This window comes from Pantherophis guttatus, chromosome 13 (genome assembly GCF_059756535.1).
Source record: "Pantherophis guttatus breed Tessera chromosome 13, ASM5975653v1, whole genome shotgun sequence".
In the NCBI taxonomy this organism is placed as follows: domain Eukaryota; kingdom Metazoa; phylum Chordata; class Lepidosauria; order Squamata; family Colubridae; genus Pantherophis; species Pantherophis guttatus.
Genome location: NC_142075.1, coordinates 17,387,494 through 17,414,194, shown reverse-complemented (window position 1 = coordinate 17,414,194; position 26,701 = coordinate 17,387,494). Strand labels below are relative to the sequence as shown.

The 26,701-nt window shown below is 39.7% G+C and overlaps 1 protein-coding gene across 4 annotated transcripts in view; it reads right to left on the bottom strand.

Annotated features, from left to right (window-relative positions):
* FAM227B (family with sequence similarity 227 member B) overlaps window positions 1–26,701 on the bottom strand; it is an 85,987-nt gene that overhangs the window by 8,408 nt on the left and 50,878 nt on the right. For all 4 annotated transcript variants that reach the window (XM_087877747.1, XM_087877749.1, XM_087877748.1 and 1 more), the window contains exons 11-12: window positions 6,091–6,149; window positions 5,334–5,493 (exon numbers count right to left, since the gene is read on the bottom strand). In XM_087877747.1, coding sequence (XP_087733873.1) covers window positions 5,334–5,493; window positions 6,091–6,149 — 219 coding nt within the window. The remainder of the gene's footprint in view (window positions 1–5,333; window positions 5,494–6,090; window positions 6,150–26,701) is intronic.

Here is a 26,701-nt window from a genome sequence, read left to right as displayed (position 1 = left end):
TAGCACAGATTTTTTTTCCCACGTTTAATTGCTAGAATTAAAATGTTGAGAAGCAATATGGTCCTGTATCTAACTCAAAGACCTCTCTTTATATTGGAAAGCCTTTTAAGCGAAGTATATGTATAGGGGATGAGCTGGCTAAGCCTGAGGAAGGGGTCAAGCATGCCATCAGTCTCAAGTCCCTTTGTGCCCACAAGTCCAGCACAACTTGAATTGGTTGGTTACAACTGCCCTCCATTCCAGTGATGGTATTCAGCCGGTTCTATCCGGTTCGGGTGAACCGGTAGTGGTAGCGGCGGCAGCACCTGCCCGGACGTAATCACGTCCCATTTATCCACGTTTTTGATGCTCTGCGCATGCGCGGAAGGCCGTGCGCGCCCACATGTCCAAACTGGTAGCAAAGGTAAGTGAATACCACCCCTGCTCCATTCTGTCTTGAGCTCTACAAGAAACGGTGGACTAAAAGAAAGAGTGAGGCAAAATATTAGAATGTGCAGAAAGGAATAGATTAACACTTGCAATTAAGGAGAAAGAACAAACTGAATATTATATGACATGGGAACTATTTTATCAATCGTTAGGAGAATAAAAACAGAAGTTTAAAATAGGGAAACAAAAGAAGAGCAGTGAAATATAGAAAATATGCTAAGAGACTATTAGGATTATTATATTTAATATTATTATTATATTCTTATTACAAGATATGTCAAGAGGGAGAAGTGAATATGTTTATAATGTTCAATATTATTATTGTAAAATTGGAGGAGTAATATTAATGTAATGAATACTGTTGTAAAATTTGATTATTATTGCACAAAGATACATGTACCCAGACAACACACTGCTTAATGGAAGATGGAACTATTATACTAAAAAATAAAAAAATTAAAAAGGAAGGAAGGAAGGGGCACAGACCTGTTCCAAATACCATCCAGTCTATTTCATCCTCGTCCTTCCTCCCCTCCACGGCCTAACCGCATGGCCATAGGAAAAGAATAACATTTTCCTCGGATTAATAAAACTTTTTCTGAAGCTGTGTTTGCATGTATGTGCGCATTGTGAATATTTGGGTAAGTTTGCTTTTAAAAGCCAGTATCAATTAGAAGTGGGATTTTTGATGGGGATATTGTCATATGCAAAGGGCTACTGGCAGACTGAAGAATTCTAACTTGAAGGGGGGGGAAAATGTGGAGAAATGTGTAACTTTAGTTGTTCTGTTCTGAAAAATGTAGTTCAACTTAATTCAGCCAGAAAGTCTTGGCAGTAAGTTGGGATGGAAGAGAGAGACGTTTCAAAACACAAGTCTCCTGAAAGGAATGGTATATATACACAGTCACAAGATGAGAAAAGACTGCACTATTTCATGATTTTTCCCCTCCTTCCCGTATCTGTCCAGGAACTAATCTGGAATATACCCTATTCTACATCCTCTTCCATTTGTTAGGTTTTCCCCTTTACCTTTTGCTAGTCTCTAGAATTTTTTTTTGGGGCAGGGGGGAGAGAAGGGAAGATAACTTGAAATCTCACCAAAAGAAAAGCTCAAAAGTGCCTTTTGACAATCATTAAAATGCAAGCAAAGCAAAGCAAAGCAAAGCAAAGCACACAATTGTTAAGCCAAAAGGGGTTGGAGGAGAGTACTTGCTGTTCCAGATAGACTCATAAAAAAGTGTCTAATTGAGATTGAGGAGATGTAGAGCGCTGGGGAAAAATAAAACATAACTGGGTTTGATCACAGAATAACTTTTACAAGGGTGTCTGTGGGGGCATTTAAAAAAAAATAAAATAAAAAGCCAAGACGCCCGTTATGAGCTAAGATCCAACTTTTTTTTTTTTTACTTGTGAAAGAAGGACAGGGCTTTGATCACGTGGCTGAAGATGCCATCTTGACATTTTTAAACCCTCTGGGGATAACTCCTCAACTTCTACCAGGGACTGAGAAGGGAGAAAGAATATGTGCGTAGATGTTTGTGTACGAAAGTTGTGAACGCTCCAACACTGGAAGCTTTTAAGAAGAGATTGCATAACCATTTGTCTGAAGTGGTGTAGTGTTTCTTGCCTAGGCAGGGGGTTGGACTAGAAGACCTCCAAGGTCCCTTCCAACTCTGTTATTCTGAAAGAGAATCAGAGCTATACAGAGACAAAGAGAAGGAAACCACAAATGGTTAGTTTCATGTTGGGCATTGTTTTTTTTAAGCTTTGGTAAGAATAATACTTTTTATCTTTTGTTTAGGAGAATGTATAGATTCGTTCATTTGTTGTTTGTAACATCTGGATATCCCTCCCTCTATAACTGTCCCTCACTGGAAATATTTTAAAAGCCCCGTGGCTCAATGGTTAAGAAACTGGGCTTGTCAGCTGGAAAGCCAGCAGCCCAAGTTTGAGACCCGAACACCACGCGATGGGGTGAGCTCCTGTCCTTGCTCCAGCTCCTGCCAACCTAGTTCAAAAGCATGGAAATCATCATCATCTTTTAATAACCCCATAATCCCTTGCAGGGTGGATTCTAGGCAGCTGAATGGAGCTGAGTATTTACTGGCCAGATGCCCTTCTTGTCACCAATGCGGAGTTATATCCAGCAGATATAATCTCAACATGCTCAGAGAGGGAAATATTTGCGTCTACCTAAGATCGAACTCATTTGAAAGCATGCAAATGCAAGCAGATAAATAGGTACCACTTTGGTGGGATGGTAACACTGCTTCATGATGTCATGCTAGCCACATGACCACAGACAGCACAGGCTCAATGGCCTTGAAACAGAGTGAGCACCACCCCAAGAGTGGGCAATGACTAACAAAGTAAAAATCTGCAAGGACTCCTTTATATAAAAGTAAGGTACTAGAAACATTTTTAAATGCTAAGAATGAAAGCTTTTTTAAAAAATGGTGCAATTAATAATGGAGAAGAAATAAGAAACAACTGCCCAGTACACAGGTCTTTGTGGGGAATAGCTTAATAATGGAGTTCCTTGAGCCACATTTTCCTTTACTGTTGTTTCTACACCAAATCCTGGAAAACTTATATTTATCTTATTTTGAAAAAAAAATTCTTGACACAGATCATGAGTTTACTTGATCTTTTTCCTGAATGATCATCGTTCAGAGTTTTTTTCTGCTTTTATATGTCCCATCTGTCTCTCCTTGAATTTGAAAAATCTCTTATTAATTTTCTTTATTTTTATATATCTCCACTGTTAAAATCGTTTTTATTATTTCTAACTGCTTGCCTTATGGCTAAAATAAAGACTTGAACCAGAATTAAATGTTCTGAAAAGATGAGGAAACTGAACACGTGGATATAAACTTTGGGGACCTCCAAAAAGTTGCTGCTAAGCTATAATATTTAATGTAATATAAAGCAAACATTCTTGAACGCTTGAGTAATCCTGTTAATTTAATTTAATTTAATTTAAATCCTATTTGTTTTCTGTTCTAACACCACCCTTATAGGGGAACATGTCTCCAACGTGTCTCTCAAAAACTGAGTGTAGCCCTCGATTTGAAAAAGGTTTTTTGGTGATGATTTATGTATTTCACTGAAAGATTATCCCATTGCTTGGAATCAATTTCATATCAAAGAGAACGGAGTGATAAGACTTCTCCTGTGAAGTGCATGAGACAATGAACTTGTTATTTTTTACTGGGACTAGATCGTTCTGGAAATGATTATGTATGCAGGACAAAATAAAATGACTTAAAATTATCCACATTTCCTCATTTTTTCAGTTTAACAGAGGAAGCCAACATAACGATTAGGCATTTCATTTTAAAGTCATCTGAATACGGCAAAGGGTATGGTTTTATAATTAAGACGGAGTTGTCTCCCAAGTTGACTAGGTTATAACAAGAGAGATTCAACTCATTTCCAAGTTTAAATCCCAAAGTTGCATGTTGATAGGATCAGGCTGTTGACCCAGATGTAGAAAGGAATTAAATTATTACCTAACGGACAAAATATTCTTATAGATCTGTGAACCTTCTTCTACTCACTGGCTAACCTAGTATCGGAATCCTGCCAGAGAAGATTTGTATCAATGATTTTCATAGTTTCTTTCTGGAAATATGTTCCAGACTGACTCATCCACTAAAGAATCTGTGATCTGTCATGGAAACCTGGCATCTAATAGGTCCTGTGCACATGGCTGCAAATTAAAGACCATTCCTTTGGATGTCTGTCACGCGTATTGTTTCTCCTCCTAAAAGTGATCCAAGGATCAGAGGGTTGGTTGTCTGGAACCTAGAACTAAATCAGAAAATTATTCTGATCCAGAGATTTTGTAATGCTCAATCTGGCTTTCGCAGTCATATTCTACCATAACATCCAATTGTTGTTAAATTATCTAGCTTCTAGGCATGTGCCAAGATTTTACTCAGTGACTAAGTCCATGAAGTGATCTTGTTCACTTTTGGCTTACTGTTCTCTGCTTTTATGGTTTATTGAGTAAACAATGGTTGAGCAGACTGTGGATTAGTGTGATGAGTGCATGTAGTCATTATGACATGGCTTCAATTTAATTTTTTTATTTATTTATATCCTACCGTTATTATTTTTTTTTTTAAAAAAAACTCAAGACGGCAAACATATCCAACACACCTTCCTCCTCCTATTTTCTCCACAACAACCATCTTGTGAAGTGAGTTGGGATGAGAGAGAATGACTGGTGCAAGGTCACCCAGCTAGCTTTCATGGCTAGGTGGGACTAGAACTCAAATCTCTGGTGATTGGCCAAAGTCACCCAATTGGCTTTGATTGCTAAGGCAGGAATAGAACTTACAGTTTCCTGGTGATTGACCCAAAGTCACTCAGCTGGCTTTCATGGCTAAGGTGGGACTTGAATTCATGGTCTCCAGGTTTCAAGTGTGGTGCCTTAACCACTAGACCAAACTGTCTCTTGTTATATATCAGTCCTGTATATGTATAAAATAAAACATGTATGTTATATGTGTCTTTTAACAGCAAAAGCAAATCATAATTGAGAGAAGATGTATGCAGCAACTCCTCTATATATTTGTTTAGCCCTTTTCTCCAAATCCAATTTGGAAACGAACTGAGCTCAGAGAGAAAATTAAAAGAAAAAAAAAAGTTCCAAAAACGGAGTCCAAGTTTCTTAGTTTGACCTGCCACGAAAAAGAAAACCACATTCCCACAAAATTCAGATTTCACTTCTGTCTTTCCCATCCTTTCACCCATCACATTGGGGTGTGTGTGTGTGTGTGTGTGTGTGTGTGTGTGTGTGTGTGTTTTAATGGACACAGATTATTTTACTGCAGGTTTCAGAAACTGTAAAGCTATCTCAAGTAATAAACGTCTTCCTTTAAAAATGAAAGGATATGGTACTTTGCAGATTTCACTATGATTGATCCTGTAACCTCGGGAGTTTGCTAAAGTATTAGGGATTCCATGCATCTGAAGATAATAGGAGACCAATGGACTTTGACCACCAAGGTTGAAAAGCGAATGCTGAAAGTCTGGACCATCTCCAACGTAATGGGACTATAAAGAAGATGGAAAGAGCACAGTTTAATCTTTCTTCCAGCTGGGCTGCTAAGAGGTGGGAGGGGGGTTTAAGAAGGGGGGAGGGGGGCACACACAGATTCTGATTGAGAAAATAGTGCAGAAGGAAAGGTTAAGCACTCTGTCCCCCAAAGTTGTTTTTAATTATCTAATCCTCCCTCCCCAATCTCTGCTCTCTGGCAACTGCAACCTCAGTCTTTCTCTTGCTTCCTAATTTTGTATTTGTGGCGAAAAGACTGATTTTGACTTGTTCTGTATTTGCAGTGTGAAGTGTAACCTACATTCCGAACAAAAGTTTACTACTGTTTGTAATATTTTATTCTACTCTCTTCTTTCCTTGCCATTAGATATTTGGTATTGCATGAACTGGTTTCTCTCTCCCGTATGATCTATAGTTCATTTAATGAGCCCAGGTTGGTTGGTTGGTAGATTTTTTTCCTCTCTCTCTAAAGAATATGCACAATTCGTTGTGCAAAGGTTTAAATTGTTTTTGCAAAGCGTGCAGAAAGAAGTAAGAAAGGTTAGAGACGAAACTGTTTTCAGGTCTTGAATATAATGCAGAATGTTCACACGTACCTCTTTTTTTTCTTCTGCTGGCCCTTGCATTAGTTCTTCATTAGTCACCTGAAATCTCACTGTATAAAATACAAAAAAAAAGGGAGGGGGTTTTCCCAGTTACCTACGGTAATTTTGAGTTTTCTTCCCATCATTTTTCATTACTTTATTCAATGAGATAAAATCATCTCATCCACAACAGAACGAGAGATGCAGAAAACCTGGATTTTTCTTAAAGACATGGTTAAAATCCTCCGTCATTTGTGTTCCGGAAGAGCACATTCCCACGACTGAAAAAATTGTTTTTAAACAGGTGCAGAGGCTGATGTCCCAGCAAACTCTGCAATCCCTTTTCAAGAGGGAAAGTTGACCGTACCGTATTTAAAAAGTGTTGAGAATTCAGAAGTTGCCTAATTATAATAAAATTAAATTAATCAATGACATTTAGAACAAACGTGGTGCTATTACTCACTTTCCTTAGTTACATAATAATGCCCAAGAACCCTTAAACTAAAATCATAAATATGAAACCACTATTCCCAGGTTCAAAAGTACCAGGAAATTTTTAACAAATTCTTGGATTTTTGTGTTATTGTGTTCAAGGGATTTAGACTTGTTCTTGCCAATTCCAAGATTGTTATGTCTCGGAAATCGGTACTGAGCAAGTGTTACGTTTCCAAGAATTAATTCTGAGTATCTTGGTTTCCTTCAAAGGAAATACAATCACTGCCCTTTTTTGAACATCTTAGCCAAAATTGTCTATTGTACAAATTATTATTCAAAGTGTTAATGCTTTATATAAAACACACTAAGGGCATATTAATAAAACAGGCAATTCCAACTAATTGCAGGAATCCTGGTAAGAATATATGCTCTTCTCGTCAATATTCATTTTAAAAATGAGAGAACATAGACAATTGATAACACTACAGGTCTCCAGCTATCGTCCAGCTTTTGTCTATGATGCACTTTATTTAGTATAATCTTGGCAAATAAATAATTTTGACTAGGGAACTTAGAAATGCAATTATTTCCAGAACTGCATTCAGCCGAGACACACTTTCATTTTTCTCATATCCATACTAGGAGAATAATCTATTCTGTGTTTGAAAAAGTTACTCAGGGCATGAACCAATTATGCACAGTACCTAGGTTTACAGATTGAAACCGCTATGATTATAATGACCATGTGTATATGTGTGTGTGAAATCTATAGGTGCATGCTTATTTGCAAATAGGGATCCTTATTCAGTTAAGGGATTGAAAGAACAGTTGTTGGAACTGGGTATGTCAAGTCTGATGAAAAGGGGGACTAGGGGTGACATGATAGCAGTCTTCCAATATCTCAGGGGCTGCCACAAAGAAGAGGGAAGTCAACCTATTCTCCAAAGCACCTGTGGGCAGGACAAGAAGCAAGGGGTGGAAACTAATCAAGGAGAAATTTCCTGCCAGTGAGAACAATTAATCAGTGGAACAATTTGCCTCCAGAATTTGTGAATGCTCCAACACTGGAAGTTTTTCAGAAGAGATTGGACAACCATTTGTCTGAAATGGTATAGGGTTCCCTGACTAAGCAGGGAGTTGGACTAGAAGACCTCCAATGTCCCTTCCAACTCTGTTATTCTATAAAAACGGAATATACTCATAGAAAGCCAATTTTTCAACCCAAATGTAAAACTTCTGTGGATCTAAATAGCTAGACCTTTATTTGTTATTTTATTTATTTAATTTGTCAAACATGTACTAGATAACAGGTATAAGTATAAACGTAAGTATAAACTTATAAAAGTATGTATATAAAGTATAAGTATAAACCTCCCCACTATCAAATGTCAAGCTCTTGCTCCTGTTTTTGTCAAGGGCAGTACTGCCTTGGGAATGTGGGTTTCTAGTGAGTGGGATACTTTGCAATTAATTGTATTTCCTGCAGGACTTCCTTTATGGAAGCTTCCAAGGATTTAAATGCACAGAAGTGAAGATGCAAGGGAGACCTTGTGCATCCAAGGACATCCAAGGATATGTTCATACTGTACTGGAGGAGACGATCCTGGCTTTGTTAATTAGGCATAAAACAAATTGTAGCCCTATCGATCTAGATCAGGGGTCTCCAACCTTGGCAACTTTACGACTTGTGGACTTCAACGCCCAGAATTCTTCAGCCAGTATGCGCTGGCTGAGGAATTCTGGGAGTTGAAGTCCACAAGTCATAAAGTTGCCAAGGTTGGAGACCCCTGAGCTAGACGACACCATCCTTGGGAAAATTGCAGGAATTGCTGGATTGTGAAAACTGTAGTTAAAGCACATTCTGGGTGGAGAATAAACATAAATTTAAATTTAAAAAAAAAACTTGGATTGCAGCCCTCAAAAATCTATCTTCTCCATGAGGCACAACAGCACACATAGTTCAGAACAATGACTGGTCCGTGTAACATACTAGCTACTGCATTGTAAAATTCAGAAAAACTGAGTTGGATCGATGCCGGGTGCACACCCATCTTTATCTTAAGAGAAAACTTGTGAGAAAGCAATTAAGTGTCTTCCTCCCCACACACACACACATTTCTTCTCAAGTGTCATGATGACCCAGAATGCCTTCTGCAAAATGACAGCCAACGCGAAATGATGGCCAGGCCACCCAGAAGGGCTGTGTCGCTGCTGGCCTCCAGAACATTTTTCCAGTACTTTCAGTGCTAGGTAATAACTGGATCAGCACATTCCCCCTAACATCTGCTACTGGTTCAGATCACTCATTCTCCTGGTCTTCCCTCCTCCTGATCTGACAGAGCTTCTTGGATGTTATTAACTGAAACTCTCCTCGGTTTTGTCGGATCGAGTTGAAAATGATCTGGATGACAACCTAGGAGGCTTTAAGATTCAGTTCTGGAAAGAAAACAGTCTTGTTATTTAAGCTATACATGTCCAGGTCAGTGGTGGGTTTCAAAATTTTTTACTACCGGTTCTGTGGGTATGGCTTGGTGGGCGTGGCAGGGGAAGGATACTGTAAATCTCCATTCCCTCCCCATTCCAGGGGAAGGTTACTGCAAAATCCCCATTTCCTCACGATCAGCTGGGACTCGGGAGGCAGAGAATAGATGGGGATGGGGCCAGTCAGCATTTTTACTACCGGTTCTCCGAACCACTCAAAATTTCTGCTACCGGTTCTCCAGAACTGGTCAGAACCTGCTGAAACCCACCTCTGGTCCAGATGCAGAGAAACAAATTCATGAAGATGAAAGCTCATTTTTTAAAAAAACAACAACAACAGAGTAATTTGGTTTTATGGCCATGTCAATGCCTTAGTAAGCAGTCCCAATAGGGATTGTAAGTATGAATGCGGCCACCTTAAATTCCAAAATATGAATCCACAATTAGCAGGATGGGACTCGAAAGTAAATTCTTTGAGTTGTTATGGCCTATTCATTCCTATAGTCACAACGGTGCATATCAGAGGTCTCCAACCTTATCAATTTTAAGACTTGTGAATCATGCTGGCTGGGAAATTCTGGGAGTTGAATTCCACAAGTCTTAAAGTTGCCAAGGGTGGAGACCCCTGGTGCATGTGATGCATTGTAGGGAAAACTTATTATTATATCCAGGAATATGGAATGTGGCAAAGCTATGCCAATCTACTTTTCAAAAAAACCTGAAACACTTAGCCACAAATGACTTTTCCTGCAGGCATTAGGACAAAGCATATGATTCTTTCTAGGCCAAGTGTCATGTAGAGAACGTGTTCAGGAAAAAAACCCCTTAATTTTCATTTCATGTACATTTCTGTTTAATTAACATTCAATACAGTTGGTTGTGTTACTTTCCAGCTATATAATTCCCTCTCTCTCACAATGGCAATTTAGTGACCAGAAATATTGTAGCATAAGGTTCAAGTGTCAGATTGAAACTAGGGAGATCTAGGATTCAATCTCCATCTGCCTGTGAAGTTTACAGAATGACTCTGCCCATTCATGACCTCTTATTCTGAACTACGTCATGGGGGATGATTTTAAAAAATTATTAGAAAAGAAGCAGATGCTCGGAAGAAAAGTAGAGCGCAATCTAGCAAGGAGGATTCGCTAAATAACATATCCATATTTTTCGGAGTATAAGACACACCTTAGTTTTTGGGGAGGAAAATAAGAAAAAAGCTGATTGGGGATGGATCAGCCTCCCAGAATATCCCCAATCAACTGTTCCCAGAGGTGAACTTTAGCAACAGGTTCGTTGGTTGTGAGCTCTGCGCCTTGCTTTTTTTTTCAGCCTCTGAAACCTCTGTTTGAGAGGCTTTTTTTCCAGCCTCTCAAAGGGAGGTTTCAGAGGCTTTTTTTCAGAGGCACCGTATCAGAGGCTGGGCAGGGCTACATTCGGACTATAAGATGCACCCAGATTTTCACCCTCTTTTTGGGGGTAAAAAGGTGTCTCTTATATCCTGAAAAATACGGTAAATGAGCATTATAGAACCATTTTCATTTTAGGACTGTTTAGCAGTCCATAGTATAAATATCCTCAGCACATCCTGTAAATCATGGCTGGCTGGGGAATTCTGGGAGCTGAAGTCCACAAGTCTTAAAGCTGCCAAGGTTGGACATCCCTGTTGTAAATCATTGCTTAATTTAATGGTTTTGGTCCTTTAGAGCCCTACTCTTTCCCAAGTCGCGATATGCTAATGTGTATCCCCATGATATGGTTCAAGAGATGACAAGCTTCAAGAGGTTTTGTTCAGTCTACTGATGCTGTATCATCAGAACTACCTTTGTAATAGGTTCTTTTCATGGATAGTTTGATTCAATGTTCAATATGAATGCCTTGCAATAGCCTAACTAACCCAACCTTGGCAGGAGTCACAGAGGGTAGTGGGCCTTTGGCCAACACAGCATTGGCCCATTATTTAATTCTTTCTTTCCTCTCTTTGGGTGGAATGTCTTCTTCTCAGGCAACTCCCTATGTATTTGGCTTTTAGGACTAATGCTAATTAATGCAGGGAGACACCCACATGGCTTCCTCTTTGCTTGGACCTATTGTACCATTGGGAGAAACAGCAGGAGAAGCCTTAGATGCCATGCTATTTTATTGTTTTGTGATACCACAAGCCAGAGCTATCTTCCAAATCCATGATCTGTCCCATTCCAGGGCCCTTCAGATTTGTTGGACTTCAACTCCCGTGATTTCCTGAACCAGAACAGCCTGATCTAGATGCCCTTAGAAAGGAGCAGCGTGCGTTCAGATTGTATTTCAATTCTTTAAAATGCTTCCAATTCCTCCCTCTTCTTAGTGGAAGACAACTTCTTCCCAAGAGCTGTAAGAAGACATAAATCAGGTTAAAATTGCAGAATTCTCTACTGTTTTTAATTATGTAAAATATGCACAGTTGCTTTTTAGTGCATAAAAATTCAGAACAAAAACTATGAATGTGGGTAAGAATTAAATTCCCAGTCTTTCTTATGCCAAAATAGCTTATATAGCAACCAACAATTCTAGACAGTATTCAGTATATTGTATATATACCACACTCACACAGTGACTTAAAATGCACAAAAAAGAAGGAAGAAATTTTCCAGACACTGCCCTTCGTAGGGAGTATTTTCAACTGCTGATGAGCCAAGTCATTTCTATCATTAGATTAAGCTCTATGCGTCATGGAACATGCAATCAAGTTTATAGCCAGATCCACTCTATGAGTTATCACTGTTTAGGAAATAGACCACTTCCATTGTCCTACTTGTGTGACTTTGCAATTCTCCTTCAGGTTTGATTCCTCTCAAAACTATCTCAAAATGGTCAGCTGCAATACTAGCTCTGAATTTCCAAGGCCAGTGATTCCATATAGTGGAAGGAAAGCTTTTATTTAGCTGACTGTGGCTCTTTACCTAAAGATACAACCAGTAGGAGCATGATGCTCAGTGGTTAAAGACAGCCTGACCAGAGTGTGACTTCTGAGACTTCAAGCAGAGTGAGTTCCTGTTACTTGCTGTAACTCCTGCAAACCTAGCAGTTTCAAAGCATGCAAATGTGAGTAGATAAACAGATTCCACTTCAGTGGGAAAGCAACAGAGCTTGGTGCACCTCGGTGTATAGTCATGCTAGCCACATGACTATGAGTAGAGTCTTCAGAAAACACTGGCTCCCTCAGCTAAGAAACAGAGATGAGCACTGCCCCCTGGAGTCGGGCATGACTGGATAGGGGAAACCTTTATCTTTACCACCAGAAATGGGCAAGATTAATACATAGAACAGGATCCCTTGTGGTTACCAGCTGGATGGAAGGACTACATCAAATACTTGGGACCATCCAAACATGGCATTCCAAATCGCCCAACTTTGATTTGGACTACACCACTCAAATCGTCTCAGACAGTACCACAGCTGTTTTTTTTTATTATTATATCAGCAATGTCTCTGGGACAGGTATATATGTCCTTCACATAACAACTCGCCTAGCTGGCACAGACAACACAACAGTCAAGGCACTCAGGAATGGAAACTTGGTAGCATTTCTTCTTTTTCCTCAGCCAAGAAACTTGCAAGTCAGCCTGCTGGTCTGAGAGACAGTGCAATTATTCCTGCAGCTAGTATTACATGGTGAAATGTACATGCCCTTGGATAATCTCTTCCTGCAGCATTGCATTACCTCCTGCTCTACATATCCCCGGTTTCCTGAGCCCACTGTTAACCAGACCGATCAACAGTCCAGCTTGGCTTGCATACTGATCATGCCACAGCAATTTATCCATTAGAATGCCTACAGCTATACCTTAGTGGGCAAACTTCCTTACCTTCAAGGAAAGCTCCATCTACCACCCAATCTATTCTCCCTTGATTACTTGATAGGGCTTTGGTCCAGCATGCGATCTGCCAGGAAGATAGAAATTTTTCTCTTGGTCTGGATATACGAAAATGCCTTTTCCCATCAATTCCTTTTGCCACACTGTCTAGTGAAGAAGAATCCATCTACGATTGATATTGATGGTCTCCTAGTATGATTTGATTGCTTATTTGTAACCTATGACTATCATTAAGTGTTGTACCTTATGATCTTTGACGAATGTATCTTGTCGTTTTATGTACACTGAGAGCATATGCACCAAAGACAACTCCGGAGACTCAGGGCGGCTTACAATGCGTTAAGCAATAGCCTTCATACTTTTGTATATTTGTACAAAGTCAGCTTATTGCCCCCACAATCTGGGTCCTCATTTCACCTACCTTTGAAAGGATGGAAGGCTGAGTCAACCTTGAGCCTGGTGAGATTTGAACTTGCAGTAATTGCAAGCAGCAGATATTAATAACAGTGCTTTAGTCCACTGTACTACAGGCTCTTATTCTATTCTATTCTATTCTATTCTATTCTATTCTATTCTATTCTATTCTATTCTATTCTATTCTATTCTATTCTATTCTATTCTATTCTATTCTATTCTATTCTATTCTATTCCATAGTCATCTTTTCCCTGAGGTTATAAGCCTGCCCCCAGGTCTTGGCCAATTACATTTATAAATCCCTAATGCTAAACGTTAATGTGATGATGGATGTATCTTTGACAAGGCAAGGGTTATATTTTCCCATAATCAGGCATTTGCCCAATGAAGTGAGCTTTCTGTTATACGTGTGATACGAAGGACAGAATATGTTCATACAACCAACTCAACCATCCTTTTTACGATTGCCGGTACTAGCTTCAGTGCTGCTGATATCGCTCTATCTTTAAATGCAATAATATTTAAGTTTTTGCACATTTTTTTTGCATTTAAAAATGCAATATTTTTAAGCTATTAGGGTTGAAATATTTTTAAATGGATTAGATTGAGAGCCAACTGGGAAGTAATATAAATAAACCAACGAAAACATTCCTTGCAAGATGCGAGTCTTGTAATGGGAAGCAATGGATGGGAGAATAAAAACTAAAATATGGATGGCAATAACTTGGAGAAAACCTCTCTCTCAGAACCGCCACCTTCGTTTTCATCCTGGCTGGCATAAATCTAAAGAGCTGCCAACTTGGCCATTCTCCTGTCACAGATTCTCCCTCCCTCCAGATTTCGACACGATTCATCTAAAAGCTCTTTGTAATTTACTGATTCATGAAATATTGGCCATTCTGCTAATTCCTAGAACATTATTAAATGTTAAATTACTGCAATGATGACACCGTCTATATTTTTTTGACTGGACTCAACATGAAAAAAAAACCCCACTTTTTTTTTTCTTAGCCAATCTTTCCAGTCAAATGTTTAAAGTGTTCCCATGATAAATTGATCACAAGAGGACTTGTTTATGTTAAAGTTAAATTTCCAAATGACCAGCCTACTCTCTGACCAAACTGGATTTTGTTTTTGTTTGTTGCTGTTTCCATAAAAAAAAAAAAAAAAAAGCACTAAACTGGCTGCTTCCCAGCAACATAGTTTGCTAGGAGCCAGCAATTTATTTATTTTTTCCCCCAGCAAAGGCCTTCCATGTTTCAGAAAGATGGAAAAGAGGCATCTCTATTCAGGAGAAAAAAGAATTCAGTAACACAGCTCAGCCGAAGAGCATCTGACTTCTATACAGATACAGATTAACAGAGTTGGAAGGGATCTTGCAGGTCATCTAGTCCAACCCCCTGCCCAAGCAGGCGACCCTACACCAGGGGTGCCAAACTCGATTTCATTGAGGGCCACATCGGGGCTGTGCTTGACCTTGGGAAGCCTGGGTGGCCGTGGCTAGGGTCACCTCGTCATTCATGTTGGGGGCGCCTATGGTGGCCTGAGCGCTCTGCCAGCGAAAACAGGCTCCCGAGCTGTTTTTGGCTGCGACGGTCTCCTGCAACCCTCTGCCAGCAAAAATGGAGCTCAGGAGGGCCCTCCCAAGCTCCGTTTTCACTGCCAAAGACATTGCGAGCTGGTCCTTCGTTGTTTCCAGGCAGCTCCGCGGGCCAGATCAAAGCACCCTGTGGGCTGGATCCGGCCCCTGGGCAGTGGTGGGATTCAGCCAGTTCGCACCACTTCGGGAGAACCGGTTTTTAACTTTCTGAACAGTTTGGTGAACTGATAGTTGGAAGAAATCATTAGGGGAGAGTTGTTAAATTATTTGAATCCCACCACTGCCCCTGGGCCGTGAGTTTGACACCCCAGCCCTACACCATTTCTGACAGATGGCAGTCCAGTCTCTTCTTGAAAGCCTCCAGCGATGAAGCTTCCATAACTTCTGAAGGCAACTTCTGTTCCATTGGCTGATTGTTCTCACTGTCAGAAAATTTCTCCTTATTTCTAGGTTGAATCTCTCCTTGACCAGTTTCCATCCATTATTCCTTGCCTGGCCTTCGGGTGCTTTGGAAATCAGACTTGAGGTTCTGATCCAAGCAGAAGGTATGTGCTTGAGTTCTCAACAACTGAGCAACAGTCTTGGTGGATAAAAAAAATAATAAATCTCTCGGATTCCACAGGTTTTCTGTTTCTTAAACAATGGAATGAACCCTCTTTCGGCAACAGGGAATTATTTAAACTTCTTAATTACATTTTGGTAGTGGCTGTCAGTGTAGACGCAATACACGTGACTATCTAACTACCCCAACTTAATGACATAATGCCATAAATAAAATCTGCTTGAGCCAAGGCTCTGAATAGCAACAGAAAGTATTTTTTGATCCCAGAGCTCATGCTAGAAAAATCTGAAGTTGAAGCATTAAGGCATCTGCGTCCATCTCTCCTCTATTAAAAAAGATACCATCTTAGTCCCTTAGTAGCATTGTTTACATGTGTTGTCTTGGCCACTCTTACTGAGGCATTAAGATCCATTAACTGAATCCGAGCTAAGGGAACATTGTCATTTGTATAGTACTCTAAGGTAACATACATATCCAAAGCAAATGATAGAAGTCTGTATCATTTCGGAATGCAGATGAAAAGTTTGAATGTTGGTCAACGTTTCAACGTGAAGGAAAGGAAGGGGAAAAATTCTTTTCCTTCGTATTCAAAACACTGACATTGGAAACCTGCTTTTCTTATTTTTATGTGAATTTTGGAGAACACTTACCAATAGTTAGCCTCCCCCTCCCCAGGGTGGTTCAGCCCACGAACAGATGCCAGCTGTTTACCTAGGCTCTACCTTATTAAGATTAGGATACAATCTGCTGCCTAGATTTGATGTGAGAGTAAAACTATTAACAGTGACCAAAACCAGAAGTCTGTCTGTTGCTACAGGAACATGCAAAGCCTCTTTACATGAAAATTTTGTAATGAATCTGTTATCATTTCTTGAAAATAGGAAAGGTTTGAAGGGGGGGAATATATAGCATAAACATTATTGTAAAAGAGTCTGGTGAGTTAACCGGGAACAAATTTTTTTTTCAAACCCAAGAGCTACTTTTCAACCTCTGTATGCAGCGACACAGAATTGATCTTTATTGTGCTTCATTACTTTTAAAAAAAAGGATCATTTATAGAGTGGCAGCCCCTTTGTGGGTTGTATCACACAGGTTTAAGCTCTCTGCTTGTGTAATCTGAGCAACCCTCAATAAATTTTTCCCAATAAATCCACTGAGAGATCTTTAAAGGGGCTCTGCAGGAACGCAGGGTCTCACCAAATTATTGGGACGCTGCCGAAACCGAATCTGGAGATAGCGTGGAGGGCGGTGTTTATTTCAAAGCAAGCAGCAATGGAAACAGCCCCCGCCATGTCACGATAGCTAAAGTGAGAGAAAGGTCTGGGTTTGTTAGTCAGGCAGGGGAGCTGTGTTTACAACAGGCCAAACGAGATATCGTGTAACAGACCGGTTTGTTTAAACGTGGTGGATTTGCTTCCAGGTGAGCCAGTTAGAACTTACTTACAAAGTGGACGGTCAGGTTCTTAAAAGAAAAGTGGCATTATCCTATTGCAGAGGGATAGACTGCCAGTGATAATGGTCTGGCCTGGGAAAACAATGAAATGTGGGAAGTGCCTAAGGAGCCAAGATGGCACAGGTGGCCCTAACAATGAAATGCCGTTCGTGCCATATGCTACAAGGACAACGTGGATGATCAATACAACTACTTCTCCTTAGATTACAGGGTTGGTGAATTCATTTTTCCCTCCCTGCTGATTGGCTGAGCTTCCTAAGGTTTGGTGGAAGAGCTGATCAGAAAGCTAATAATAAAGAGCACTGCACACCAGAACAACTAGACACAAGGACAGGTTTTTCCCAAACGCCATCACTCTGCTAAACAAATAATTCCCTCAACACTGTCAAACTATTCACTAAGGCTGCATTACTAATAATCTTCTCATCGTTCCTATCACCCATCTCCTCCCACTTACGACTGTGTGACTGTAACCTTGTTGCTGGTATCCTTACGATTTATATTGACTGTTTCCTAATATGATTTGATTGCTTATTTGTTCCCTATAACTATCATTAAGTGTTGTACCTTATGACTCTTGACGAACATATCTTGTCTTTTTATGTGCACTGAGAGCATAGGCACCAAAGACAAATTCCTTGGGTGTCCAATCACACTTGGCCAATAAAGAATTCTATCTATTTATCATCCTTCTCTCTGGCATCAAAAGAGAACAAGACAGAAAACAAGACTTCAACTGCTGTGAATTCCCTATATGTAGATTTCTGATTTGAAAGTAAAAGCATTCTGTAGGATTTTTTTTTCTGTTGTTACTCTAATCCTTTTTCCAAGTAAATCGTATTAATCTGAGCTCAGAGAAACTCGTTCCTTGGACTCATCATGAATAGTCCTGGTTGTTATTAGAGAAATCTGTCCTCAATCTTTCCTCCAAAGCCAAGCTCTTATCCCAAATGAGACTAATTGGGAGAAAGCAAGGCTTTCTATGAGAGTGATGGGAGAGGTAAGAATGGGGAAAGTTTAGCTCTTCTTACCCACTTGGCTCCTTAAGAAATAAACACTGGGCACTTAACTTCAGGTGTAACTTTATGCTACCACTGCTGGATCTAATGTAGTTCTGTGATCATTTTTTGTAGGGCCCTTAGTGCTCTCTGAACTTGGTTGTTTTCTTGTAGGCGTTTCATTACCAAACTGGAAAACTTCATCAATGCACTGACAATGTTACCTAGTTTGGTAAACGAAACGTTTGCAAGAAAGCACCAAGCACCCCCTCAGTTCAACCTTGAGCTACAAATACTTACTTCTACTGGTGTCAATTCTTGCTCCACAATTCTGCTTGTCAATGATAGCAATAGCACTTACACTTATATACCGCTTCATAGTGCTTTACAGCCCTTTCTAAAGCAGTTTACAGAGCCAGCATATTGCCCCCCACAATCTGGGTCCTCACTGGATCTCAGGAGGAGGGAAAGCGGAGTCCACTTTGAGCTGGTCAGGATTGAACTCCAGGCTGTGGGCAGAATTAGCCTGCAGCACTGCAGACTAACCACCTCGCCACCACAACGCATAAGGAGATGACATTGCTTAATCCCGCACTGTTTAACTGGCCAAGTACTGCATTGTAAACTGGCTCAATCTATTAATAGTACTTTTTGGTAAGTACTACTATTTTATAAGCTATTATTAAGAGACCAAACCCATCCAAAATATTTTATTTGGCCAATTAGAAAGGCTTATACCTTTACTAAGTGGAATGAGCATCATCACGGAAGATTATACTGCTATTTGCTTGTAATGTGATCTAATGGGATGTAATGTAAAAATCAAAATCAGTAAGAGGCAAAAGTTACTTGCCAAATTGGTACAGTCCCGACAACTCAATGGCCTTCAACCAGTAGAAATGATTTCCTTTGCAGTGCAATCTCACCTGAGTTTGCACAGAAGTCTCCTGTGTCATGTAAGTTTAATGAGGCTCACTCTTTTATACCTTATAAGCTGAAAGAAAGAAAGAAAGAAAGAGAATGAAAGAAAGAAAAAAAGAAAGAAAGAAGAAAGGGAGGGAGGGAGGGAGGAAGGAAGGAAGGAAGGAAGGAAGGAAGGAAGGAAGGAAGGAAGGAAAGAAAGAGAGAAAGAAAGAAAGAAAGAAAGAAAGAAAGAAAGAAAGAAAGAAAGAAAGAAAGAAAGAATTCTGAAATACTTGAATCCACAGCCAGCCAATGGGATTTGGTACCACTTATGCTTACAATAAGAGCAGAAATCCATGGCTTGCCTAATCATTCGCTTATGTCAGAGTATCCATATATCTGTTAATAAGACCCTCTGTGAAATCAGTTAGCCTATATCATTAGCACACTTCGAAAAACAGTGGATAAAAATGTTTCAAATTACCAGCGGTTGCATCATTATGGATTATTGTTTTAGCATTGCTAGCTCTCTCTAAATATGATGTTGCTCCCCGTGGAATACTGATTAAAATAGGAACCAGATGTGCTTTCCATGACCAGATTGAAAAAAAAGATAAACAACTATAGAAAATCAATTCCAATGAAGAGGGATGCCCTGAGGGTGTTTCTCAAAAACGTGAGGTGGTTTGGGTGGCAGGGGTGGCTACGTAGGAGGAGTATTTCAGAAGGGTGGAGCAGGCGGTGGAAATAAGCTAAAAGGAAAATCTTCCCTCCTGCTGTTTTGTTTTTTTTTAAAGGAGGCTGAGACCACCAGGGAACATATTCTGATTATGATCTAAGAGCCAAATTAGCTACATCTTAAACATAGATGCCCCTATAATGGATGTTAAGAGAAGACAGCCGACAAACTACCTCATCAAGAAAAGTTTTAAGATTTAGAACTTCAAAGTAAAAAAAAAACTAATATTCTGCTATTTATCTAGGAGAGCAACAAATCTCTGGCTAGACTATGCACTGTAAGCTGGTCATTTCCAAGGTATGGGATGGCTCTCTGGGATAGAAAGCAACACCTAATGAAACAGGTCACTGTTAGAAGAGTTTAAGGGGCATATGGGATTATAATCCACACACCATTCTGAGACAGAAGTCACCTGCAGAGAACCAGAAAGATGCTGAAGGGAGGTGTAAGATGTTTAATCGCGGAGGTTCAAAACATGTTGTTTGATTTACTCGAAGAGATTTGGATGATGTGATTGATCGGTCCAGGCGAGAAAGCTTTCTTTTGTTGCACGAGTCTGTGAAAAGCCCTTTACTACACCATTATTTGTTTCCTATGTCTATCATTAAGTGTTGTACCTTATGATTCTTGACAAACGTATCTTTTCTTTTTATGTACACTGAGAGCATGTGCACCAAAGACAAATTCCTTGTTTGTCCAATCACACTTGGCCAAGAAAGAATTCTGTTCTGTTCTGTTCTGTTCTTATTCTTATTCTATTCTATTCTAAAAGATACTCTCCATCAGACAAAAGGTTCTAGCTTACAAACCCAGCTTGAACAAGGGCAGCATGTAGACATTTTTTCTGACTTTAAAGAAATAAAAAGGGTTTCTGGATTCTACAGACTATGAATTTTGAATGTCCAAAATTTTTGGTCATTGTTTAAAAAAAAATCACATTATTTTATTGGGCCTGCCTGCCTTTCCACTCTATTAAGTACGCCAGAGCATGTATTTTGTATTATATCCATCACAGGAATACCATTACTTCTGCAAACACAGCTTATTTATTTTATTTATTAGTCATATTTCTATGCCGCCCACTCTCTGAGGAGTCTGGGCGGCTTACACCAAAGACAGTATACTAAATAGCATATTGCCCCCAACTATCTGGGTCCTCATTTTACCCACCTCGGAAGGATGGAAGGCTGAGTCAACCTTGAGCCGGTGAGATTTGATCCGCTGATCTGCTGAACTAGCAGTCAGCTGAAGTAGCTGCAGTACTGCACCCTAACCACTGCGCCACCTCGGCTCATATCGATGTGTTTGCTGAATGGATGGAATTGTCCTCCATCCATGGTTTGTGTTTCTAAGACTAATTCTTGGCTTGCGAAGAAGACGACAAAGAAAAAAAAAAACTTGACCTGAGCCTTCGTTCCATTGGAAATGCATGTGCCTCCAATTGCTTCCCTGATTTGGAATAATTTATTAGCAAAGGATGTATAAATGATTGTTTTAGAAACCCTATCTCAAAATGCTGCAACGAATTGGAAGGCCACCATTTCTTTTCAACAACGCACCACTCACGGGTCAAAGGCTAAGGCAACGTTTTTCTGCAGCTGCTCTACGACTCAGAACGATCTTTGATTCTAATGAATCACAAAAAGATTCCCTTTAGCTGGTCAGAGTAAAAAAACATTTTTGGGAATGTAAGGGCTCTGTGTGTGTGTGTGTGTGCTGGGGGGTGACGCAATGATTTCCGATCAATGGAACAATGTGATATATGATGATAGATAGAGCATCTGCTGTGGCAGTGGCAATGGTGGTGGGATTCTTACACCATCATGCCGATGCCATGACTTGCGTGCTTGCATCAGATGTCATGATGTAAGAGCATAATTGCGGCATTGGTGGGATGAACTATGTTCTAAACTTCACACATAATCCTGAGGTTATTTTTGAAAACCTTTCAAAAGTCAAGTTCAGATCTGCAACAAGACCCAGGGAAGGGAGAGGGGAGGAAGGAAGGAGAAATGATTCTGCCTAGTCAAAACTAGGCAAGAAAAAGGAAGACCCCCCCCCAAATAGCTAAGAGGAATTGTAATGTTCAACAGGAAAAAAAAATAGCTCTCTATTTCTGCCTTAACTGAATACTTAATTTTGTTTCAGTTTTATCATTTATATCCTGTCTCTCTCTGCCTTAAGATTCCCGATGGTGAGCTGTAAGAAATTAATGTTCTGCTTCCAATCCTGCCCCTATACTACTAAAATAAAAATATGACCAGCTCAATAAAGTAAAGTATTGCAGTTAACTAATGCAACCAAGCTAGTCAAAAGGCAGCAAAATATTAATATTATATTACTATTACAGACTGCATGACGTATTGTGACGAATCTTTCAAGGCAAAATGTACACATACTAAATTTCCTTAAAATAATTCTGCACTTGAAAAATACATATTCTTTGGTTTACTTGGTACTTAGGCTGCCTTTTCCAGTAATCGTCTGAACTCAGAAACTAAGCAAAATTACATGTTAAAAATCTCACTCTAAAGTTTGAATGTTTAAAAAAGAATCTCTTTACTATGTCAAGAAACATTTTTGTTCTGTAGTGTATATACACTGTTCTAGATATATTACACACACACAAACACACACATATTTACACAAATGGTTTTGTTTTCCTCCTTATGTTAATAATCACCTAGAGAATGTTTGCTATTAAGCAGCATAGAACACAGCAAGTAAACATGCACAAGGATTCCATTAGGTGATTTGAGATATATTTAAAAGTTTCACTCATGCATTCTTAGCACAAGCTTAACTATATTCTTCCAGCAAAAACTATTGTAATTGACTAGGTGGAATTGCTAATATTCTGGAGTCCCAGTTTCAGTTCTATTCATTCTCACATCTGTAATGTTCATGTTTATTACGGCCTGGGCAAGTACGAGGTGCTGTGTGGTGCATCTGCAGGGGAGGTCCAAAAATTGAAATAGTGGTTGTGTGACCTCAAAGCCCTGCCACTTTGCATGTGCATTGTAATGGGGAGAGGCTTCAATTGTGTAGCCGTGGTCACCATCTTCTTAACTATTTTTAATCTTCCTCCCCCACCAGTCCGATGACCTTGAGTGCTGTGAAACTGCACAACTGTCTTGCATTACTTTTTCCTCGAGATCAGGGGTGCTATTCAGCAGGTTCTGACAGGTTCTGGAGAACCAGAAATTTTGAATAGTTTGGAGAACTGGCAAATACCATCTCTGGCTGGCCCCAGAATTGGGTGGGAATGGAGATTTTGCAACATCCTTCCCCCCAGGAGTGGGGAGGGAATGGGGATTTTGCAGTATTCTTCCCCTGCCACGCCCACAGAACCGGTAGTAAAAAAAATGTGAATTTCACACTGCTCGAGATCCACAAGGGCTGTAAACAGGCGGGAAGGCAGGAGATTGCATTCTCCAAAGTCAAGGATGGGACATGTCAAATCGTAAAACGGATTGTTCTGAATGTACATTTGTATTTTATAAAAATTAGAACAAATACGGTTACCATATGCAATCGCATGTAGGATTAATTTCTCCCTTCGGCTGCATTAAAAACGACAAGGAGGCAGCGATATTTACCTACAACAACAGGTTTTGGACTGTATACCTTCTAGACCCAGGGATGCCTCATGCAGGCCACAGCTGGGCCATCTGCCTTTTGCAAAAAAAAGTATAAATCACAGGCAGGAATTCGGTGACATCAGCGATCCCCAAAGGAAGCCTCCATTCAGAACTTGAGCTCTTTGATGGAAAGCATATTTCCCTTATATGGTTCATCTGGGCAGAGGAGAGTTGGGATTTGCTATGGAGGATCCAGTAGAAGGACAACTGGATAGATCCCTCGCCTCTCGGTTGTGAAAATTTCCTAACTACAAAAGGGGAAAAGAGAAAGTTATTTTACCCCGTTTTAAACCACGAAACAAACTGGGCGGTATATACATATGGAACTGTTAACTTCTGTTTTTATAAAATACTCTTATTTAGCCACACTAAGCAGGAAAAGAAAAAGAAGAAGAAGAAGAAAAAAAAACAACATCGCTTGGTTTCATTTGTCAGGGAAGGGTGAGGACACAAAAGAGGGAAGATTAACAAACCGATTCTAGTGAAAATTAAAACAGGCACATGACTGCCGTTAAGTCTGCCAATGAAGTCTGCCTTAATTCTTCAGCTTCCCTGAAACATGGTATGGAAAAAGGGCCTTGAGTTCGTCTGGTAAGTTTAATAAGAATCTTCTCAGGACCTCAAGTTTCCTTTCGAGACCAAACATCTTGCTAAGTTCCTTGCAGAAAAGTTGGGTGGATGTCCAGCAGGAGCATGAAATTCCAGGACGTAAAAAAAAATCGAAGGATCTGGCGAATGATATACCAAGTTAATTTAGTTTTGGCAGGGTTGGTATTTTTAATTTTTACTGAAGAGTAATCTATATGGAAAAGACAAAGAACTAAACAAAAGAATAATGACAAGGCTGTGGAAGGAAAAAACAAAGAGAAAGGAAGGTCACTGTTGACCAGACTTGCCCCAAAATTGTTCATAATCCCCATGTATCATGAGAGGTAATGAGAGTAAATCTATTGTGCTTAACTTGATGAATATTATCTTCCATATTTTATAAAACGGTGATTCTTGTCTCTGAAGATTTATTATTCTAAGATTATTGGCGGGAGAGGGTTCTCATATTTTTTAAAAATTGTGCCTTTCAATCCCATTTTGACTGTAGAATACAGAATACCAGAGTTAGAAGGGACCTTGGAGGTCTTCCAGTCCAATCCCCCGCTCAGGCAGGAAGCTCTATACCCGTGATGGCAAACCTATGGCACGAGTGCCCGAAGTGGCACGCGTAGCCATGTTGCCTGGCACGCGTGGCGTCGCCCATTCTTCTTACGGGTTTCTGGTGCACACGTGCATGTGACAATCAGCTGGCCTTTGTCTTCCGTTTTCCAGCGTGAGCATGTGTGCTGGCTAGCTGATTGGCATGTGCGCATGCGTGGCAGTAACTGGAAGACTTGCTGGCCAGCGAGCATGTGCGCGCCGGAAACCAGAAACACCTTATCTGGCACGCGCAAGCCCCCTGGACAGCTCCTCTTCCTGGTCGCGGCCTTGACAAGCGTGCACGTGAAGTGCCCCCTTTTCAAGACTCAGTGCCGAAAAGGTTCGCCATCACTGCCCTATACCATTTCAGACAAAAAATTGTCCAGTCCCATCTTAAAGTCCCATGGTTAACCCACTGTCTCCTTCCTAGAGCTGAGAGAGACCTGTCTCAAGGTCACACAGCCAGTTGCATGCGCGCCTAAAGCAGAACTAGAACTCACAATCTTCTGGTTTCTATCCTGATGCCTTAACCTGATGCCTAGCTCAGGAGAGCAATCCCTTCATTCATTTTGTGAAATAATGCACATTTCATTAAACGATGAAGAGCTTTGATAGTACAGTGGTCTACGCACCCTGTTATTAACACAGCTGCCTGCAATTTACTGCAGGTTCGAATCTCTCCAAGGCTCAAGGTTGACTCAGCCTTCCATCCTTTCTAAGGTAGGTGAAATGAGGACCCAGTTTGTGGAGGCAATAAGATGACTTTGTATAAATATACAAAAGTATGAAGGCTATTGCTTAACGCATTGTAAGCCGCCCTGAGTCTCCAGAGAAGGGCGGCATATAAATCAAATTTAAAAACAAACAAACAAACAAAAAACGTTTTCCACCAAATGGGTGCCTCTTTTTTTTCAACCACCAAAATATGGTAAAATAATCCCTTCATGCTTTCAAACATTTTAAGGAAATAATGTATTGGGTAATATATATGCTGACCTCATCAGGGTTGTACAAGCAACACTTTTCAATGCAGTGGCTGGAGAGAGGTAGAAAGTAAATCTCTTGATTACCGGTTTGGGGATGATGAGTCCTCAGTCTTGACACCTGGAAATTATATGGACAGGTCCATAGTTTTCTAAGCAACATTTTGGGAAGGAATTTGACATCACCTTCTTTCCAGGGATGAAATGGCTCAACTATTGGATTACCTAAATCCAAAGTGTCCTTCAGATCAACAGGGACTTCCCCTGTTTGAATGTGCAACAAAAGCAAGAAGTTCCTTGAACATTATTCTTTTTGATAAGTAAGTTACTGAAAATGGTATATGGGTGATATCCAATATACAGTTTTAACTTCCTCTTTATCAATACAATGTTAAACTGCTGGCAGGGAGAACCAGAAAGCTAACAACCAGCAACATTGTTCAGTCTCATCATCATGTGGTCCAGTATTATCATAAAAGTCATTTATCCTACAGTAGTTACAATTCTGTAATTATTTTGTTTCAGTTAATCAATATTGATTCTCCATTCCAAAAAAAGGTAAATAAAGGGAAGGTGCAACCTGTCATTAGTGGATATGTTGTTTTTTTTCAAAATCTGAAACAATATTATGGTAATTTATTAAGTTTTGCTTATTTTGAAAAAAAAATACTTGGACTGAAAGGTTATGCAATTTAAAAATTAGCAGGTTATGATGCATAAATAATGGTGAAATAGAAGTCTAGTAAAAAACGATTTAAAAATAAATACTCTTTATGGAAGTCTACTCTGTGAGATCTCCTAATACAAATAGAATCAAATGAAGTAATTGTCCACCCGATAAGATATTTTCAAATTTGGGATGCTCCCTCCCGTTTCTGCAGGCAATATAAAATCCTTCTATTGATTCTTAATTTTTTTTTTTAAGAGTTTAGGCAAAAGCTGTCACTCTTCTGCCGTATCATTAACATTTTGTCCAGAATTTCCAATGGGAGGAACTGGAATAGGAAATTTAAATTTTAAAAGGACTGTCAGGATTATTCATTAAGAGCGATTAGTCTTTTGATGTCTAGCCTGCTAAAATTGTAAGAGGTAATTAGCAATTTAAAGCAGAAAAATCCCTGATCAATCTGAACACGCTATTAAATATTAATAGTGCAGTAATTTGGATTTGAAGGCAAAAAGTCGCTTTGGAGTACGTGAGAATGCATATCTCCAACAAACAGATCCTTTCCCAACAACATCACCTGGAAATATTTTAAAACTATTTTTAAAAAGATTACAAACCGGAAACATTGGCCCACATCAACTCATAGTATATATAATTTTTGGCTGCTATGACGTGCAAGTTGACACAGTTAAATATTAGCCAAGCAC